The 21,948-nt window shown below is 45.9% G+C and overlaps 1 protein-coding gene across 1 annotated transcript in view; it reads right to left on the bottom strand.

Annotated features, from left to right (window-relative positions):
- LOC132386608 (NACHT, LRR and PYD domains-containing protein 3-like) overlaps nucleotides 1-21,463 on the bottom strand; it is a 30,066-nt gene extending 8,603 nt beyond the window's left edge. Inside the window, exons 1-6 of the mRNA XM_059958908.1 lie at nucleotides 21,208-21,463; nucleotides 12,287-12,446; nucleotides 8,961-9,052; nucleotides 7,200-7,366; nucleotides 4,405-4,576; nucleotides 4,241-4,306 (exon numbers count right to left, since the gene is read on the bottom strand). Coding sequence (XP_059814891.1) covers nucleotides 4,241-4,306; nucleotides 4,405-4,576; nucleotides 7,200-7,366; nucleotides 8,961-8,970 — 415 coding nt within the window. The 5' untranslated portion in view covers nucleotides 8,971-9,052; nucleotides 12,287-12,446; nucleotides 21,208-21,463. The remainder of the gene's footprint in view (nucleotides 1-4,240; nucleotides 4,307-4,404; nucleotides 4,577-7,199; nucleotides 7,367-8,960; nucleotides 9,053-12,286; nucleotides 12,447-21,207) is intronic.
- Nucleotides 21,464-21,948: the final 485 nt, after the last annotated feature.

Here is a 21,948-nt window from a genome sequence, read left to right as displayed (position 1 = left end):
TCTGTTGGTAGTTTGCAGATTCCCCGGTGTTCCAGCGAGCAGCAAGTGCACACGTGATTCTGGAGAGGAGAGTGTTGTGTGGAGAGGGTGGTTTCACTGCTTTCACTGCTCAGCTTCTGCTGAACTGTGCAACCCTACAGAGGGTAACAGTGGGGGAGGGGGCATTTACTTGCTCTACTGACTTTTACTTCTCTCACAATGGACCCCATGTTCTTGACACTCCTTTAGGATTAAGCTGTCTGTACTGCGCCTCAGAAAAGGAACATAATTTCTGTTTCCTTTTCCAGGCTGAGCCAGTCACGATGTGACGCACCCCACACTGGTCTACAGTCTCTTATTCTCCGAGGAGCTGGTACATGAACCCAGGCAATTCCCCGATGATGTGCGGAAGAGCAGGAAGCTGAAGAGGATGGCAGTGGTAATGGGAAGAGAATGAGGTGGCAGAAAAATGTGTGGCAGAGCATTTGGAGCAGGGAGCAGGAATTCAGATTTCTGGATAATTGTTACCACTTCCGGGGTAGGTAGGACCTGTACAAAAGGCACGGGTTGCATGTGAATCCGATGAGGACCAATACTCTTATGGGCAGATTTACTGGAGCTGTTGGGAGTGTTTTACCCTAAAATGGCCGGGGGACCGGAACTAGGACAATAGAGCTGTGGATGAACCAGCAGTTTCACAAGTAGATGATGGGTTTAAGATGAATGTTAGGGTGGACAAGCCAATGAATGTTTTCAAATACAGAGAGAGCAAACTGTTAAATTGTACTGCATAGACAGCATTCAAAAAGGCGCAGATGCAGGACTGAACGCCTTGTGTTTAAATGCACGGAACATTCAGAATAAGGTGGACGAACTTTTGGCGCAATTAGAGATTGGTCATTATGATGTCGTGGGCATCACTGAGTCATGGCTGAAAGAAGACCATAGCTGGGAGCTTAACGTTTAAAGATTTACGTCTTATCGAGAGGACTGGCAGGAAGGCATAGGCGTTGGTGATGTGGCTGTGCTGGTTCAAGGTGGAATCACATCTGTAGAAAGAGGTGACATAGGGTTAGAGAATGTTGAAGCTTTGTGGGTGGAGATAGGAAACTGTAAGAGTTAAAAAAAAAGCTTTATAGGGACCCTATATTGGCCTGAAAATAGCGAATGTGTGGGGTTGAGATTGCAAAGGGAGTTGGAAAAGGCGTGTGTTAAAGCCAATGACGCAGTTGTAATGAAGGACTTCAATGTGCACGGGGAATAAGAAAGTCAAACGAACGTCAGGAATCAGATTGCAAGAGAGGGAATATATTGAATTCCCACGCGATTGCGTTTCAGAGCAGCTTGTGCTTGAGACAACTCAGTGAAAGGCTGTCTTTGATTGGGTGTTGTGTAATAACCCTGATCTTATGAGGGAGCTTAATGTAAAAGAACCATTAAGAGATAGTGATCATAATATGAGTGAATTCATAATACCATTTGAGAGGGAGAAGCATAACTTACAGTATCAGTATCGCAATGGAATAAAGCGAATTACAGAGGCACGAGAGAGAAGCTTTCCCAGGTAGATTGGAGAAGGATACTAGCGGAGATGGCTGAAGCTTTTTGGAATAGGTCTCAAGTTGCAGGATGGAGGAAGAAGTTCTAAAGTGACACGTGCAGGCAACCATGGGTGACAATGGAAGTTAAGGATTGCATAAAAGCCGAGGAAAGGGCGTACAAGATAACAATAGTCATCTAAAAAAACTATAAGTAGGGAAAAGATGAAATATGAGGACAGCAAAGCCAATAATATAAAGCAGGATAATAAACACTTTCTTTCAGTTACATAAAGATTAAAAGGGAGGTGAGAGTCCATGCTGGAACACTGGAGAATGTGTACTCTGCATATATCTTCACTGTGGAGGACGCTAGCAGTCTGCGAGTGACAGGCAGTAGGAGTGAGTGCCATTGCTATCACAAAAGAAAAGCATCTCGGCATACTGAAAGCTCTTCAGGTGCAAAGTCACCTGGGCCAGATGGACTGCATCCCAGAGATCTGAGAGAGGTTGCTGAAGAGATGACGGATGGATTGGTCATGATCTTTGAAGAATCACTTTATTCTGGCATGGTCCCGGAGGACTGGAAGATTACAACTGTCACTCTGGTCTTTACGAAGGGAGGAAGGCAAAAGAAGGAAAATTATCGGCCAGTTAGCCAATCCTCAGCGACTGGGAAAGAGTTGGAGTCTCTTATTAAGTTTGAGGTTTCGAGGTGCTTGGAGACTAATGACAATATAAGTTAGCATGGTTTCTGTTGGAATTCATCCTGGAAGTAAGAAGCAGGGTGGACAAAGGAGTCAGTGGATCCCATTTACTTGGATTTTCAGAAGGCATTTGATAAGCTGCCGCACAGGAGTCTGCTTAACCAGATAAAAATCTATGGCGTCACAGGAGAGATACTGGTTTGTGCAGTGGAATTGCTGACAGGCAGCAGACAGCGAGTGGGAATAAAAGGGGCCTTTTCTGGTTGGCTGCCAGTGTCCGGTGGTGTTCCGCACGGATCAGTATTGGGACCGCTGACTTTCAGATTGTTTATCAATGATTTAGATGATTGAATGTATGTATTTGTGGTAAAGTTTGCGGATGATACAGAGATAGGTGGAGGGGTCGGTAGTGCAATTGCAACAGGACTGAGACATATTGGAAAAAATGGCTAAAAGGTGGCAGATGGAATTCATTGTTGGAAATGTATGATAATGCATTTTGGTGAAAGGAGCGGACTATTAACTAAATAGGAAGAAGTTCCAAGAATCAGAGGTGCAGAGCGACTTCAAAGGGACATCGGAGCCTCGAGCAAAACTCACAGAAGATTAGTTTAAAGGTCGAGTCTGTGGTAAAGGTGGCAAAAAAGGGAATCGAATATAAATGCTGAGCCTTTACAAGACTGTATAGTCAGGCTGCACTGCAGGTGTGTTGTCAACAGCTTTTCAGTACCTCTGAAAAGATGTGTGGTCATTAGAGAGAGTCCCGAGGAGATTCAGGAGGATGATTCCGGGAATGAAGGAGTTAACATATGAGGTGTGTTTTGGCAACTTTGGGCCTGTACTCACTGGAATTTTAAGGAATGCAAGGGAATCTCTTTTAAACCTGCAGAATGTTGAAAGGACCAGATAGGGTGGATGTGGAAAGGATGTTTCCTGTGGCAGGTGCATCCAGAACTAGGGGCCAGGGCCTCAAAATTGAGGGGCGATCCTTTACAACAGGTAAGGAGGACTCTTTGAGCCAGAGAATTATGACTGTCTGTAAGGCTCTGCCTCAGACTGCAGTGGAGGCCGAGTCCATGGATGTAATGAAGGCAGAAGTTCCTGATCGGTCAGGGCATCAAAGGATATGGCGAGAAGGCAGGTGTATGGTGTTGCGTGGAATCGGGGATCAGCCATGATGGAATGGCGGAGCAGACTGAATGGCTGAATGGCCGAATTCTGCTCCCATGTCATGTTCGTATGGAGGAATAACAACAAATCTCGGCTCCACTTTGGATCAGATGTGCGAGATTTCCCTTGCTGGAGTTGGATGTTCCAATTGGAATGGTTTGGCTTCAGTTTTGTCAAATCTCCAGATACTCGGCCCCACAGAAAAGGTGTTGTGACAAATGCAAATTGCTTCGTGTCCTCCAGCCACAGCAACAAAACCTGTCTCTCAGACTCTAACAGTCTCTAAACAGGCCTCTAAAGACACGTATTCAGACTCTCAGTGTGAAATAACAACAAAACCTGTCTCCCAGACTCTGACAGTCTCTAAACAGGCCTCTACAGACACGTATTCAGACTCTCAGTGTGAAATAACAAGAAAAACCTGTCTCCCAGACTCTGACAGTCTCTAAACAGGCCTCTAAAGAGATGTATTCAGACTCTCAGTGTGAAATAACAACAAAAACTGTCTCCCAGACTCTGACAGTCTCTAAACAGGCCTCTAAAGATACGTATTCAGACTCTCAGAGTGAAATAACAACAAAAACCTGTCTCCCAGACTCTGACCGTCTCTAAACAGGCCTCTAAAGAGACGTATTCAGACTCTCAGTGTGAAATAACAACAAAAACCTGTCTCCCAGACTGACAGTCTCTAAACAGGCCTCTAAAGAGACGTATTCAGGCTCTCAGTGTGAAATAACAACAAAAACCTGTCTCCCAGACTGACAGTCTCTAAACAGGCCTCTACAGAGACGTATTCAGACTCTCAGTGTGAAATACAGACTTTCAGATTTCCGTTCCATCACTTACCTTTCAGATGTTTGGGCACTTCAGAGAAATCCCGCTCAGTGTCCATGTAGGCGAACTGGCCGTCACCTGTTCAAACAGATTTACCTGCATGAAGTCTGTTCTGTGTAATACTGTAAACTCATCAGCATTTACATCTGTAACACACAGTGTATTGTACACCGTACCTCGCTCCCGTATTTCATTCAATATTCTGCTCAGCTTCGGTAAATGGTGGTGCAGTTTCACAAAGGATTCCCACATCACCTTCCGGGCCCCGGAGCCTCTCTCCATCACCAGATCCAGGAGGAGTTTGGAAGCGCCCGCTCGGTTTCCCTTCTTCACGAGCTCAGTCACGCTCTGTAATGAACAATGGGGAATATATTGAGGAACGGAGGGATGGGTTCAAATCTACCCTGAACATGGACAGACCCAGCACATTCTGCTCGTCGCAAATCACTGACAGCAATTGTTCGCAGCAGGAAAAAGAAATTAAAAGAAGTTAGCATGGCCAATGATGACTTTCTGAACGCCACAGATTGCGGGGTACTTATCCACTTGGCAATGTTTAAGCAAAGCAGTCATAGTGTGAGTGAGCCAGAGATAGAGTAGGTTATTGATGCTTTGTGTCAGAGAGGGTTCATTGAGGAGAGGCGGAGGCTTGGGTTGATCTTGGGTAATACTTCCCTTCTCTTTTTCACGGTTAGAACAGTGGGAAAGCCAGGCAGGATAGTGGGATGCTCTTCCTACAGGGTGCGGCAAGACAGGGAGACGTTCAGTGTCCCCGATAACTACACCTTCAGGAATTTCATCCAGCTGCAGCTCAATACAGACTGTGCTGAGGAATCGGAGCTGGAGCTGGGTGAACTCAGGATCATTCCGGAGGCTGAGAGATTGACTGACAGGCCATACAGGGAGGGAGCTGTACACAAGGCCCGGAACACAGGGAACTGGGTGACTGTCAGGAGGGGGAAGGGAACAGGCAGCCACTACAGGAAACTCTTTGTAACTGGGATACGGCTTTCTGTTTCGGGGTATGGCCTTGCAGAGGAAAGCCACGGTGATTATGCCTCTGGCTCTGAGTTTGGCTTTGTGACTCGGAAGGGATGAGAAGTGCTGTGCTGCACTGACGGGGAATAAAATGATCAGGAGAATAGACTGGAGATTCTATTTACGAGAACAGGATTTTTGGATGGTGTGTTACCAAGGTCAGTGATACCTCGTATCGACTCTGAAACTTTCTTAAGGGCAGCATGAGCAGGTTTTGGTCCACGGTGGTACCAAGGACAAGAGTAGGAAGTGTGATGAGATACTGCAAAGTGATACAGGTCCAAAATTTCTTGAAAGTGTTATCGAAGGTAGATGGCGTTGTAAAGCTTTTTTGACATGGGGCTTCATAAATCAAAATATTGAATACAGAAGTTGGGATATTATGTCGAAGTTGATGTTTCAGAGGCTAAATTGAAGCAATGTGTACATCTACCTCCTGAAAGGATGTCAATAAGATTGAACGAATGCAGAATAAAATACAGATTGTGACCAGGTGTTGAGGATCTGAGATATAGAGGAAGTGTGAATAGGCTAGGACATTATTCCATAGAGTGTAGGAGGACCATGAGAGATGTGAAAGAGATATACAAGTTTATAAAAGGTATACAGAGAGTTATTGTGAAAATGCATTTATTACTGAGGTTGAGTGAGACTGGAATTAGAGATCATAGTGTAATGATGACAGGTGAAAGGCAAAGTGAAGGGGAACCTGTTCACTCAGAGGTTGCTGAAGAGCGCGGAGCGTGCTGCCATCTTAATTAGTCGATGTACATTCAAGTTGATTATTTAAGATCAGTTTGGATAAGTTCATTCAATGGGGGAGTTTTGGACGTCTCCAGTCCGAGTTCAGATCAATGGGACTAAGCAGATAATACGTCGGTGTGGACTAGGTGGGCAGAAGAGCCTGTTGCTGTACTGTAAGGTTTGATGACTATAACTAGGTGAAACTATGGCCGGGCCACTGTTGAGTTTTGCCAGGGTAATCCCTGGTGAACCGCAGCAGCTTCACCCTTCACTGCCAGGATCCATGAAGGGTCCAGTGCCAGCCAACAGCTGGGAACTGGCAGTGAGGAGCAGCCAGCAAACTCAGGACTATTGTGTATGTGTCACAGACCAAAGCCGACCGGTGGTAATGTTGAGTAAGAAGTTTGGACTGAAATTCTCAGCTGCCTCATGTGGAATGCAATGCTCAGTATGGTGTCTGGCTCTTCACTAAGATTCATTCTAGGTGGTAATAGGTGAACGCAGTCCAGTAGCACGTGGACCATTGGAAAGCTGTTTCCTTGTAATTCTCTGTTAGCTGTAGATGTTTGGAATATTTTCAGTGGCACTAATGTTGCACTTCCCATCTTAACAGTATATGCTATGGTAATTACAAACTCAAATTGGAAGGCACAAGGAACAGAAGGTAACAGAACCATGAGGCATGTTGGGATATTGATCAAAAAAGGGTCAGCAGTTCAAATGAGAGATGACAGTCAGTGTTGAACTGACGATGGGGTTGAAGGTCGACCGAGAATGAGCTGAGAAATAAGTCACTATATATTTGATTTGTGGGAAACCCGTGGGTCATCAGGAGAACGCAGACTGGTGAGTGGCCATTAAGGTCGAACATTGGGAACATGATGGGATGAGTGGTGTAGAGTGGTTATCTGTCCACTTGCAATGTCCGTCAAGTGTCACATCACTAAATTCACCAGTCAATCATTGCCTGTATCCTAATCTGTCTATAAATGAATGTGATCAGCAAACTGGAGAGAGGATTGTGTTGGTTAATAAAAGTTCAGGGTTTTTCGCAGATGAAAACTCTTTTCTTGATGTTGACCTCAAGCATTACAGGATTTTTACAGCCCAGAGGTGTCGTTACAACGGTTCTGTCGGTTTGTGATAGATTCAGTAGAATATACAGTCAGTGTATGTCCCTTCCACTTACGTGATACTCCTGCCCGGTGAAGTGATCCTCGCCCATTAACATGAAGCTGACTCCCTCCACGCCCTCCTCAATCGTCTGCTCCAGTCGCTCCATGTAGAATCTCGTCAACCGAAACAGTTGGTGATCGTCACAATTTGACAGGAAGGCGGAGATGGCGGAGTTCAGATCTGTAGTCGGTCATAGAACATAAAATAGTAGATGTACCATACGTATGCGGACATGATGCCATTTTAAACCAATCCCATTTTCAGGAACACGGTCAATGTCCCCCGTTCCCGGCCTACTCATGAGTTCAAATGCCTCTCAGACGCTGCTGAATATCTGTTTCCAGTCCCTCCCTCGGCAGCTCATTCCAGACACCGATCACTCTCTGTAGAAAACCTGCATCGTAAATCCCCTTTAAACTTTACCATCTAAACAGACCTGTTACCTCAGGTTTTTGTGGTGAAACTCGTCTGCACCCTCTACAGACCCTCCACATCATTCTCGATTTGTGCACAATACTGAAATTGTCTCTTAACCAATGCGTATCCAGTTACAGTCTAACCTTAACAAATACCTCAACTCATCGTTAGCACACTACCAATTGTGTTGCCACCTTCAGGGAGCTGTGCACACCCATCACAGGACCCGACAGTACATCAATCTTATTATCAGTCCCAACATTCACCGTGCACATTGCGCGCGAATTTGACCTCTCAAAATGCAACTTCTCACATTTGCCTGAATTATCTGTACTTGGTGACACTGTGTTCCTATTTCTAACTGGATGCCGAACACTTTGACAACAGTCCCAAATTTATTCAACTCCTCCAACTCTGTAAATCAACGAATAAGTCCACCCAGTACATCATATGATTAACCTGTTTGATTCACACACACGACACATGGCGAAACATCGATCCTTGCGAACACTACTGGTCACAGACCTTCAGCCAGAACAACGCTCCTCTGGTGCTGACTCCATTTTATGTACCCAAGACGACTTTGAAATCAATTTACAGATCCTCAGCACGAAACGTTGAAGGTTATTTTTTTCACTATAGGTGCTTCCTGACCTGCTGAGTTCCTCCAGCATTTTGTACGGTGCCCTCTCCACTTCTTATTTTGTTTTACTTTCATCCTATTCGCCAAGGACATTTCATTGCTTCAGTAGCCCCCCCCACCCCCGCCCCAGATTCCCTGTGTACAATTTCTCTTGTTCACTGTCTCCTGTACCCAGCCCATCCTCCCTCAATATAACCTTCTTTAACTCGGCCACAGAAAACAAACACCGGGAACTCCCCTCACCTCCATTGTGCAACAACCCGTTTATCTGGGGAGAATTCACCATTGCCCTTCCAAACAGAAAACAACATCTATTTCTCTCGCTGGCTGTCGGAGGCATTTCCCACATCAGGCCTTACCAAATGCTGACGGAAATTCTATCTGTTCCCTCTACTGTTACATTGCCCACTGTTGTCTTCCTGTCTGAGTGTTACCCACAGCCACCTTATTCAGGGGCTCCTTCTCCTTTCACTCAGGTGAAGATTTGTGGGGTGAGCGGAGCGATTCGATCATTCCCCTCGTTAGGTCCCTGCGCTGGAGCTGGTGAATTGTTCCAGTGCTCAAAGTCGCTTTACCAGGTGGAAAAATGACCCCGTTTGATGGCACTCTTTTGCCCAGTTATTGCCCAAGTTTATCCCTCTGAACTATTGATAATTTGACTACACGTGTACCATAAGGACAGAGTTTTAATGAGAATGAGCTCAGTGAACATACTTGTGTCCATTCTGACTCTGACTGACGTTGGTTGGTTGTCGTCTTCTTGTCTGCCGTCTGGGTGGCAGAAAGCTCCACCTGCTGGCAGTGACCTGAATTACACAAATAAAGGAGTGAGTCAGTTACTCCGCCCTTCATAATTTAAACAATGTTTGTAAGGTCACTGCTCACTCTCCTACATTTCAGGGAGCAAATGGAGATTGAAACAAAGACCTCCAACTGAACACAGAGTTCAAGATGATAGCAAGGAAATATAAGGAAACTTTCTTAAAGGAGCGATGCACTGAAGCTGAAGAAGCCAACAGAATTGGAAAAAGAAACACAAGAGAACTTTTGCTAAATGTTAGGGAGATCAAAGAAACATTTCATGTAAAATGAGCATAGGAAAAGACAAAGAAGGGAAGGACCTTACAGAAGCAAAGGACATCAAAGGGAGTCGGCAGGAACACACAGAAGAATTGCAGACAGATCCAACAGCGAAGACATCTGCAATGACTCCCTCATCGATCTAGAGCCAGGCATTCTGGAAAGTGAAGTCGAATGGGCCATAGAAATCATTGCCAATAATAAGGCTGCAGGATGTGACAGGACTCCGGTTGAATTGTTTAAAACTCTAAAAGATGATGCTGTAAATGTGTTGCATACAATTTCCCAGAAGATCTGGGAAAAAATTAGAAACAACAATGACCTTTATGCTGGATTAAGATGTGTTTTTATCCCCATACCCAAGAAGGGAACTGTAAAGGATTGTTCAAATTACTGAACATTTTCACAAGCTAGAAAGATAATTCTAAAGATTGTGCAAGCAATACTCCAGCAATATATGGAACCCGAACTGCCAGATGTACAAGCTGGTTTTAGAAGAGGCAGAGGCACCAGAGAGCATATTGCTAACCTACGCTGGATAATGGAGAAATTGAGAGACTTCCAGAAAAGTATTTATCTGTGTTTTATTGACTACTCTAAAGCCCTCAACAGTGTGGACCATAATAAACTACAGCAAATCCATAAGGAAATGGAGATACCTGGACATCCGCTGTGCCCTATGAGAAACTCTAATAGGTTGGCCACATCAAGAGAAAACAGTATTCCATGATGGTAAAACAGAAGGTAAAGGAAGGGGAGGACACCAGAGATGATGATGGCTACATAATACTACTAGACAATGAGCCTGACCTTGTGAAATCTTGGATAGGCAGTTTCCAACAAGGCAGCTTGGTGTGCAGTAACGTTGTTTTATTTCACTGTATTCATCAGCTTTCATGTATGGTTGACTGACTATTGAGTTTGAACATAAATTGGACAATGATTTTATCATAAACTAAATGCAATAATAAATATAAATGTTTTCAGTCAATAACAGACTTATTGTTGCATTTTATTCCTCAGATAAATCGCTAATGCAGACAGGGAGCAACCATGCACCAAGCATCCGTCCCCATAACACCCCCTTGGTGAGCCTGCTGGCCCAAGGTGGGTCTGTTTACTCTGTTGTTTAAACCCAGACACCTCAAACAAAAGGCATCCGCTGGGTCCCTCCAGCCCACCGTGTCAGATAGTAAGATCGTGACTTGTTCACAAAATCACTCAACACCGCACTTGTAGGTTAACACTTTACCGGTGTCTGCTACAAATATACTGAAGCCTTCTTTATCCTCGCTACTTCAGAGGAAATAAACCCCCTGTACTCCCACTGTCGCCATTGCAGCTCCGCTAACTCCTTGGAGAGGAAGAGCAGCATTAAAAAAACGAGCTTGTTGGATCTTTCCCGGGAGTCAGGTTAGGAAACGCGTGGTGGGGTCCAGGGAGGAAACTCCTTAATGACGAAACCCATATTCCCGTTGGTTGGTATGCTAAATTGGCATTTGCTGTCACCAGTGAGGGATAAGTAAATCTCACATCACTTCACACGAGATACCGGGCACGCGCAGCATGCTTAAATTGTCAAAATGTCAGCTCGGGAGCGCAAGCGTGATGGCGCTCCGTGAGACGCATGAGCAGTGGGCTGGTGCACGCGGTCGATGGGGAAACTGTAGAGTCAGTAACAGGGAACGGGGAGCACGTCCCTCGGTCCCGTACCGTCCTGGCCAGCTCACCAAATGAGTCATGGTCAATCCGCAACCCACTGGGGTTAATACACCAATCCCCATGTATATACTTAATAAATGTAATGGTTCTTGTCAGTTCCACAATATAATTAATTTGCTGATGTTATATTGTGTTACACTAATTAAACTGTCAGAACTTGTCTAATCAACACACAAAATGCATAAGTGGACCATTCGGTCCTTCGAAACTGCTGCTGATCTGATTTAAACTTTCGTTACGCATTGCCCCATGTTCATCTCGATAAAACTTCAATCCCACTTTTTATGAAGAAGCTGGGCTTCGAATGGAAACAAAGGCTTTTCTTTCACTGGTCAGTGAGGAGAACGAGTTCCTAACTCTCCCGATTAACTACAGCAAAAAAAAGGGAGGTTGAAAGAGGGAGTGGAGAGTGGAAACTGTTGCTGCTTTTCACTGCACGACGCCCTTTCCACAGTCAACCCTTCCACAGTCTTTCTGAACATTGCATCTACCTTAATATCATCTCCTTCATCATCTGACCCAACACGCTGCCTCCCATCAAAAAATGACTGAATTTAAAGCAATTCCGGTTGCAAGGGCATTCGTTCATGTCAAGTAAAGGTATTACCTGTGACTTTGGTACCGGGTCAAAAGGGAAATTGCAAAACCTAGTTCTGTTTAAGCACAGGTTCATAGGTTCTGGCAATTTATTGGAAGAAGACTACTTGATGTCGCCAGGCTATGTAAATGTAAATTATTGGTTGCCATTTGCTAGTTAGGACTGAATTAAATGTGGTGCTAGGACATTTGGCTTCAAGAGGGTTTGCTCTTAGCAGAGGCTTGCACGACGATATACTCGAGGGCAAGTGTATCATTGTAGCTTGCAATAGATAGAGGAGTCAATGACATGTTGCTGTAGTTCACGGTAATTCCACATTTCTGCAATAACTACAGCAGGAAGCGCTGCGGGTCTCATAAAGGGAGAAAATTCTCAACGCATTTTGAGATGATTGCCACCTAACACAGCCAAGCAAAGAAACAACAGAACCGATAAGAGTTTGAAATGAGCAGGCAATGTGAGGGAATGTGTGTGGCTTCACAGAGCTGGGATGCTGAGAGCAATTAGCAAATCTGGAGTGATTGCTACTGACATAACTGGCACTTCTACATGTATTCAGTCCCACTTTATCTATTTCCTGCCTTCCTTGGTACAGATATGTAATGTCTGAAGGACCGGTGTTTGAGTAAATGAGACTCACCAAACTTTCTCCTGACTGAATCAATGGAAACTAAGGGATCTCTCCAGTTGATGCTCTCAGTACTCGGGCTGGTTCACTTGTTGATCTTCCCTCGTCTTTAGTTGTTATTTCTTTCCAGTTGTGAGCTTTTCTTCCAGTAAATCTCTCACTGTAGGTCTAACTTTAACCAGAGAGACGATGAAGCATGTTAACAACAGAAAGGAACACCAAGCATTAAACTGAAATTTAAATCTTGAATGCATATATAATGATCCGAGTGAAGAAATCTGGAACTGTCCCTCACACTTTACAAAACCTAACAAGGGATACAAAGGAATACACATAAAATGCTGGTGGAACTCATCAGGCCAGGCAGCATCTGTACGTTAACTCGACTCTCCATAGATGCTGCCTGGTCTGCTGAGTTCCTCCAGCATATTGTGTGTGTTGCTTCGCAGTATCTGAAGATTTTCTCTTGTTTGTGATGGGATACATATACAGGGGCTCAGTCAAGGTACAAGATACAAGTCATGATACATAGGAGTAGAATTCGGTGATTCGGTCATTCTAGTCTGTTGCATAATCAGTCATGGAGGATTAATTTTCCAACCCCGTATTCTTGCTTCCCTGCTATAATACTCAACCTATTTAGCAATTCAGAACATGAATGTACCCAACGATAGCCTCCGCCACCCTCTGTGGCATCAAATTACACAGATCAACCAACATTTGGCTAAAGTAAGTGGTCTCGTCTCAGTTTTAAAGTGAAGCTTCTTTATTCTGAGGCTGCACACAGATCCCAGACACTCCGTCTAATCAAGACATCCTCTCCATTCCCAATATATCCAGGCTTGTTGTTATTTAGTAGGTATAAATAATCACTCCCCCCCCCCCCACAACCAGCATCCTTCTGAACTCCACTGAACTCAGGCCCAGGGCTATAACATGCCCCACATGCATAAAGCTCATCATTCCCCGGCTTATTTTGTGAACCTTGTTCTCAACAATTGTACTGAACAGATGTCCGGGATTAAAAGGATAGAAAACTGGTACCAGGATAATTTACAGGGAAAAGCTTTGATTTCTTTACTGTCCTACAATTACAAAACGAGCGCAGCTGCACTGCTCCATTCACAGGAAATTTAACATGTTCCAGAGTGAGTGTAATAAAGAGAAACTGGAATCACTAGAAATGCTCAGCAGGTAAGGAACAGCCGTGGGGAGAGGACCAAGTTAACAATTCGGTTTCCTAACCTTTCGTCAGAATAGATTCAAATATTACCCAGTTTTTACTGGAAATCCTGTGTTGTTTACCTTGGGGCGGCGGAGACTGAGGGGAAAACTGTCAGAGGTTTGTAAGATTATGAAATACATTGACAGAGTAGTCAGGGAGTATTGTTTCACTGGTTAGAAATGTCCAATACCAGAGGACATGCAATGAACGTGTGAGGGAATAGTTGCAAAGGAAATGTGAGGGTAAGTTGTTTTACTCAGGGAGGGAGTGGTGAATACCTGGAATGAGCTGTCAGTTATAGTGGTGGAAGACAATACATCGGAGTCTTTGAAGACACGGTTAGATAGGCACATGTGTGTGAGGAAGATCGAGAGGATATGGATATTGTTTAAGACAGACGGATTAGTTTTTTTTTGGTGGGGGCTTGATTTCTTTTTTAGCTGGTTTAGCACACCACTGTGGCTGAAGCGCCTGTTCCTGTGATGCACTGTTCCATGTTCTGTTCTATCTCCAGCATCTTGAGTTTCTCTTTGACTCCCACTGGCAGATAGATAGGTGAGAGTGAGGGGGGATTTCCAAATGTGAATTGAATTCTGAAACCCCGGTCTATTTCTACTGGTGCAAACACAAAACTACATGTTTAATCACAGGCTCACCCTGTGAGGGACAGAATTGGAAATTCAATTCCCTACTTTTCTTCCAAAGGAACTATAGAATCAAATATCTGAGCACAGAACAGAACTACGAACTGATCATTTCATAAACCCGGGAAGCTTGATCCCCGAATTAATTTTATCTGGTTAAAAAATTAGTGTTATCTATCCCGGGATCCAACCTCACTGGGTCACAGCCCACACTGAGAGTTTAGGACATCTTTCCCATTTTCCACATTGGGCGGCATCAACACAGATTCAACCTGATAGTTTTGAACCAAATTTCCCAGTTCCACACAACTGCCCTTCCCAAGAGACTTAACCCCTTCCAAAGCAATGTACTAAAAAGCTGAAAACGAAATGAACATTCAGCAGATAAAGATCATCTGTGAATAGATGATCTTTCAGGTCCAACACCCTGAATCGAAATGGCGTTGAACATTTTTTTGATTTGATTTCAGGTCTCCAGCATCTTATTTTTTTTATATATAATATACAGCTGTTCACAGACAGGCGACAGTGAGTGTGAATTTCCAAACACTGTGAGGATACTGAACCCGAGGTAGATAACCAGTGATGCAAACACTGAACAGCTCACTCCAGGTACTCACCGCCTCTGTGTATTGAGGTTAACTCGCAGGTCTATTCGATCTGTCTGCTCTATTGTTTCTGTGCCCTTCGGTTCAGACTCACTCACCCTGGGAAACGAACACTGGTGTATGTGGCTGGGCATCAAGGGTTTACAGACTACACAAGGCTGGACTCACTCACCCCGGGAAACGAACACTGGTGTATGTGGCTGGGCATCAAGGGTTTACAGACTACACAAGGCTGGACTCACTAACCCTGGGAAACGAACACTGGTGTATGTGGCTGGGCATCAAGGGTTTACAGACTACACAAGGCTGGACTCACTAACCCTGGGAAACGAACACTGGTGTATGTGGCTGGGCATCAAGGGTTTACAGACTACACAAGGCTGGACTCACTCAACCTGGGAAACGAACACTGGTGTATGTGGCTGGGCATCAAGGGTTTACAGACTACACAAGGCTGGACTCACTCACCCTGGGAAACGAACACTGGTGTATGTGGCTGGGCATCAAGGGTTTACAGACTACACAAGGCTGGACTCACTCACCCTGGGAAACGAACACTGGTGTATGTGGCTGGGCATCAAGGGTTTACAGACTACACAAGGCTGGACTCACTCACCCTGGGAAACGAACACTGGTGTATGTGGCTGGGCATCAAGGGTTTACAGACTACACAAGGCTGGACTCACTAACCCTGGGAAACGAACACTGGTGTATGTGGCTGGGCATCAAGGGTTTACAGACTACACAAGGCTGGACTCACTCACCCTGGGAAACGAACACTGGTGTATGTGGCTGGGCATCAAGGGTTTACAGACTACACAAGGCTGGACTCACTCACCCTGGGAAACGAACACTGGTGTATGTGGCTGGGCATCGAGGGTTTACAGACTACACAAGGCTGGACTCACTCACCCTGGGAAACGAACACTGGTGAATGTGGCTGGGCATCAAGGGTTTACAGACTACACAAGGCTGGACTCACTCACCCTGGGAAACGAACACTGGTGTATGTGGCTGGGCATCAAGGGTTTACAGACTACACAAGGCTGGACTCACTCACCCTGGGAAACGAACACTGGTGTATGTGGCTGGGCATCGAGGGTTTACAGACTACACAAGGCTGGACTCACTCACCCTGGGAAACGAACACTGGTGTATGTGGCTGGGCATCGAGGGTTTACAGACTACACAAGGCTGGACTCACTAACCCTGGGAAACGAACACTGGTGTATGTGGCTGGGCATCAAGGGTTTACAGACTACACAAGGCTGGACTCACTAACCCTGGGAAACGAACACTGGTGTATGTGGCTGGGCATCAAGGGTTTACAGACTACACAAGGCTGGACTCACTAACCTTGGGAAACGAACACTTGTGTATGTGGCTGGGCATCAAGGGTTTACAGACTACACAAGGCTGGACTCACTAACCCTGGGAAACGAACACTGGTGTATGTGGCTGGGCATCAAGGGTTTACAGACTACACAAGGCTTGACTGTACCAATGACACCCCCTCCCTGGCACTAACCCTGGGAAACGAACACTGGTGTATGTGGCTGGGCATCGAGGGTTTATAGACTACACGAGGCTGGACTCACTAACCCTGGGAAACGAATACTGGTGTATGTGGCTGGGCATCAAGGGTTTACAGACTACACAAGGCTTGACTGTACCAATGGCACCCCCTCCCTGGCACTAACCCTGGGAAACGAACACTGGTGTATGTGGCTGGGCATCAAGGGTTTATAGTCTACACAAGGCTTGACTGTACCAATGGCACCCCCTCCCTGGCACTAACCCTGGGAAACGAACACTGGTGTGTGTGGCTGGGCATCAAGGGTTTACAGACTACACAAGGCTTGACTGTACCAATGACGCCCCCTCACTGGCACTAACCCTGGGAAACGAACACTGGTGTATGTGGCTGGGCATCAAGGGTTTACAGACTACACAAGGCTTGACTGTACCAATGACGCCCCCTCCCTGGCACTCCAAACAATGCCTCGAAGCACACAACACAAGCCAGCTAGGAAAGCTACCCCCCTCAGAGCTGAGCATCCAATGTCGGTAACAGCAAAGTTAATGAGGACTCTGGCCAGAAAGCATCCAGGCTGAGCTCGCAGAAAGAGTGTACATATGCACATTGATGTCTGCACCGCTATCGTCAGCACTTCAATCATCCAGGCTGCTGTTCCCATGTGCTTCAAATCAACCACCTGTACCACGGAACTCTAAATATTCGGAACAAAGTGACCTACTGCCCAGTGGAGCTGTCGCCAACCAGCATTAAGTGCTTTGATCGGCTGATAACGGCACACATCAAAAACTCACTGGTCACTCTTGTTCACTGGTCACTCACCAGTATGCTTACCGACTGAATTGCTAAGTGGCATATGGCATTGCATCTCTCATTCTCCTTGGCCTGACCTGCCTAAAAAAAGACAATTAGGTCAAAATGTTGTTTCTGGATTCCATTTCGGCATTCAACGCTGTTGTCCCACAAACCTTGGTGAACAAATTCCCACCCCTCCGTCTAAACACACCACTGTGCAACTGGGTGGTGGACTCCCTAACCAACAGACGACAGACAGTCAGAGTGCACAACTGGTACTGTCTTCCCATCATCGTCAACCTCTGTGACCCTCAGCCTTGTGCTGAGACCATTGCTGTCCACTCTGCTCACCCGATTGCGAATCCAGACTCCTGAGCAAGACCGACCTGCCATCAAGCACATATTCACAGAAAGGTGGTGGAAAATTTACCATAGGTCCCACACACCCTAGTCCGGGACTGTTTGTCCCACTCACATCAGTCCATCAGGGAAGAGGCTACATAACATCCACGCCAGTACAATCATCCTCGAAACAGTTATTTTTCTCTTTTTGAAAAGTAAAGAAAACTATTGAGGCTTGGTCGACCTCTTTAAATTGCTTTATAATCAGCCTGCAGTCAGAACATTTCTTGTAAACATAGCAGGAGTAAATTGGCCACTACCCCACCGAGCCTTCTGCCCCAAGCAGTGAACTCATGGCTTTCGTTCCGCAATGCCGCCGGCTGCTTTCTGTCACTGGTCACACCCTCACTTCCCCAACTGTTTGCTGTGTATCGAGCCTTTGAACAGAATCAGTCTTTGCTTCTACAGGACTTTCAGGAGATCAGCTCAAAACACCCACAATAAACACACTTTCAAAGAGAGAACAGCGAACATTTATCGGAAACGGCAAGTTCTGATAAAAGGGAACTCATGTTCCAACTCAAACAGCTCTTTGCACGCTTGCTTTGCAGTTGTAACACCCGGTTAGAGAACTGTTCCAAATCTCAAACATCTCTTGCAGACTCACTGGTGTTCACTCCTTTCGCAGCATCATTTCCCTGCTGACATTGATTTACAATCACACCCACTTTGCATCAAATTTATATCAAAATTGAAAACACTCGGAACCCTCCCTCACTTAATGTCTTTACTTTTGAGCTACTGTTTCTTCATAGCATTCGTGTGATCTGTAATAATGAGCACCCAGACCAGGGCATCTTACAGCCATATCCCCGTAATCGCAAACAGGCCCGACTGAAATATGCTGATTTAGGAATAGTTAAGAAATTCTATCGAGGCCTCCATATCGATACTCAGAAGATCTCGGATACAGTTTTGCATAACATACAGCTGACAATAAGAAGAACAAAATAAAAAGTAGGGTTTTGATTTAGAGAAACACAGAGAGGACGCTGACTGGGAAGTTTAGAAAACTGTGTGAATGGAGGGAGGGCAGGGAAAACAGAGCCAGATCATGATAATTCTCGTGGCGAAAGGGGTGCAGTAGTAGGGTATATAAACGTGAATTCTGTAAACACACTGTAAGGCAGAGGGTGGGGTCTGAGTGCAACTGTGAGCGAATAATCAAAAATGTTATTCATGAATTATCAGACTGGAACAACGTGACACTTCCTGCTCTGGGGGGGAAAGGAAGAGGTAATTCACCGAATGAAAAAAACAATTGAATAATTTAGAAAAAATTACCAGGGCATTCGGCAGATTCCCACATCGGAGGTTAAGTCAAGAAGCCTCAGTGACTTAACGTTAAGGAAGCGATGGTAACATAGCTTCGGCATCGGCTTCCTGGGAGAAGCCAGTAAGCGGTAGAAAATCTTTTGGTCCTCTGACTGGAGACCATTGACTGGGTTCCTCGGGGATCGGTGCTGGGTCCATTGTTGTTTTTAAGCTCTGTTAGCACTCTGGTTGATTTAATTGCTGCAATGTTTGTTTTTGGTTCAGAGACAGGTATTTTGCATGAGAGATAGTCCGTACTTTTTAAATTGTTTTCCAATAACTCTGGAGTCAGACCTTTACTGTAAATATACCACGCAGAAATCGGCCACTCATCCCATCCAGCCTTCTATCCCGTGCAATGAAATCATGGTTTTCGCTCCGCAATCCCGCCTGCCGCCTGTCTCTTTCTGTAACCGGTCATACCACCTTTTCCCACCACCGGCCCACACGCGCTGCTTACTGTCTCCCGTGGCCTTGAAAGGAATCAAAATCTTTGCTGCTACAGGATGTCAGCGTGATCATTTCGAAACACCCACAGCAAACATCTAAAATGTCTCAAACATCTAAAATGACAAGTATTGGAAATGGAAATCGTGTTGTCCGAAAAGGTTTTTCACATGCTTACTTTGAAAACGTAAACCCTGGTTAGAGATCTGTTTTTAATCTTGACATAAACTGTGGAAAATCTCAATGGCGCTGACAGGAAACTGCAGGATCTCAAATACAATCGCGGACAGAAGGGGGTTAAAATGGAGCGAATGAGCTATTGATCACTAATCCAAAGCACAGAATGATTTGAAATAAAGATCGAAATAAATATCGGAAGCTGAATTATTCTGACCTAATTCACCAAGAATGTTCAGTCTCCGTGTGGATATATTTTCAAGTCGTTTTCTTCCAATTTCGTATCAGAGAATCAGGCGGACCTCAGTTAGTAGCTGCGGGGGAGGGGCCGGGTTGCTGTTTGTGAGACTCACCTACCAAAATGAACTATTTCACGCTTATCTGGACTGAACTCCATCTGCCACTTCTCAGCCCAGTTCTGCATCCTATCAATGTCCCGCTGTAACCTCTGACAGACCCCCACACTATTCACAACACCACCAACATCTGTGTCATCAGCAAACTTACTAATCCATTCCTCCACTTCCTCATCCAGGTCAATTATAAAAACTACGAAGAGTAAGGGTCCCAGAACAGATCCCTGAAACACCCCACTGGTCACCATGCAGAATATGACCCGGCTACAACCACTCTTTGCCTTCTGTGGGCAAGACAGTTCTGGATCCATAAAGCAATGTCCCCTTGCATCCCATGCCTCCTTGCTTTCTCAATAAGCCTTGTATGGGTTACCTTATCAAATGCCTTGCTGAAATGCACATACACTACATCTGCATTTCTTACTTCAGAAATGTGTTGAGTCACAAGCTCAGAAAATTCTAACACTGGGAACAGAAAAAGCAAAGCCGCCAGAAATGGCTCAAAATAAACAAATATCTCCTTGATCGCTGATTCAATACAGGGACAACTTGTTTGGAAATAAAGATCCAAAATAAATATCCGAAGCTGAATTATTCTTAAGCCAATTCCCCAAGAGTGTGAGAGCTTTCTGACAGTGTAAATACTGTGTACCGTTTCTTACAATTAATCCCGCCCACAAACCCACACGTATCACACGTAACCATGGCAACACACAGAGTGCTGGGAGAACTCAGCAGGTTAGCCAGCATTTAAGGATGGGTGTAAACAGTCGACGTTGCGGACCGAGTCCCGCCATCCGGACTGGACTGGAATGGGGAAGAGGGCAGATGATTGACTGATTTGGAAGGTGCGGCTTGTTGTTCTGTGAGACTCGGTGCTCAGGTCTGCGTGCAAGCAGCTGCCTGTCTGTCACATTCCTTAGAACAGGGAGCGGCCGTTCCACTGAATTCAAATCCAAACCGGTTCAACAAAACACTGTTATTCAAATATGAAGAAAGTTTAATATTGCATTTAACCCCTTCTTCTACAGGGAAGAGCAGTAGAACCAAAGGCACAATGTAAATAACATTACTGGGCTCTCGAATGTCGACTGTACTATTTTCCATAGACGCTGCCTGGCCTGCAGAGTTCCTCCGGCATTTTGTGTCTGTTGTTCGGATTTCTAGCATTTGCTTTTTCCTCTTGTTTGAGAGAAATCTGTGACGGGTCACTGGCCCGTGGGATATTTCACATCTCACTACCGGGGAGAAAGACGCCCTCTGCTCCCAATCGGTAGAAACCACCCTCGTTTCTCTGAATCCATTTGGTCAGTAATTGACTCGTTAGCATGAACTCCCTTCTCCCACGAAATTCACTCCCGATCCCGACCAAAGCCGAGCCCCGCTGTAAACGCTGAATAATTTTACAGAATCGTAGACAACATTTACCTCTGATGTTGTAACCGGACGGCGTTCAATATGGTCCCGGGAAATCACAGTCTGACTACCCGGGTGACCGACAATGTTCCTGCACCGATGTGCTCACCCTGTACGGAGAGTTGAGTCTGAGCTGCTGCTCCCGAGGCCACTCGGCTGTGATGTGTCCGTCGCTCATTACAGACGGACAGGGCCGGGTGAGCCGGGGTAGAGCGGGACTGCCGCAGTCCGGGTCACACTAACTCTCACCGGCTCAGGACGGGTCTGACAGCGGGAGGGGGCGGGAGTGGTCACTCATTACAGATGGACAGGGCCGTGTGAGCCGGGGTAGAGCGGGACTGCCGCAGTCCGGGTCACACTAACTCTCACCGGCTCAGGACGGGTCTGACAGCGGGAGGGGGCGGGAGTGGTCACTCATTACAGATGGACAGGGCCGGGTGAGCCGGGGTAGAGCGGGACTGCCGCAGTCCGGGTCACACTAACTCTCACCGGCTCAGGACGGGTCTGACAGCGGGAGGGGGTGGGAGTGGTCACTCATTACAGAAGGAAAGGACCGGGTGAGCCGGGGTAGAGCGGGACTGCCGCAGTCTGGGTCACACTAACTCTCACCGGCTCAGGACGGGTTTGACAGCGGGAGGAGGCGGGAGTGGTCACTCATTACAGATGGACAGGGCCAGGTGAGCCGGGGTAGAGCGGGACTGCCGCAGTCCGGGTCACACTAACACTCACCGGCTCAGGACGGGTCTGACAGTG

Source organism: Hypanus sabinus, unplaced genomic scaffold (genome assembly GCF_030144855.1).
Source record: "Hypanus sabinus isolate sHypSab1 unplaced genomic scaffold, sHypSab1.hap1 scaffold_122, whole genome shotgun sequence".
NCBI lineage: Eukaryota > Metazoa > Chordata > Chondrichthyes > Myliobatiformes > Dasyatidae > Hypanus > Hypanus sabinus.
This window is presented reverse-complemented; position numbering and strand designations above follow the sequence as displayed.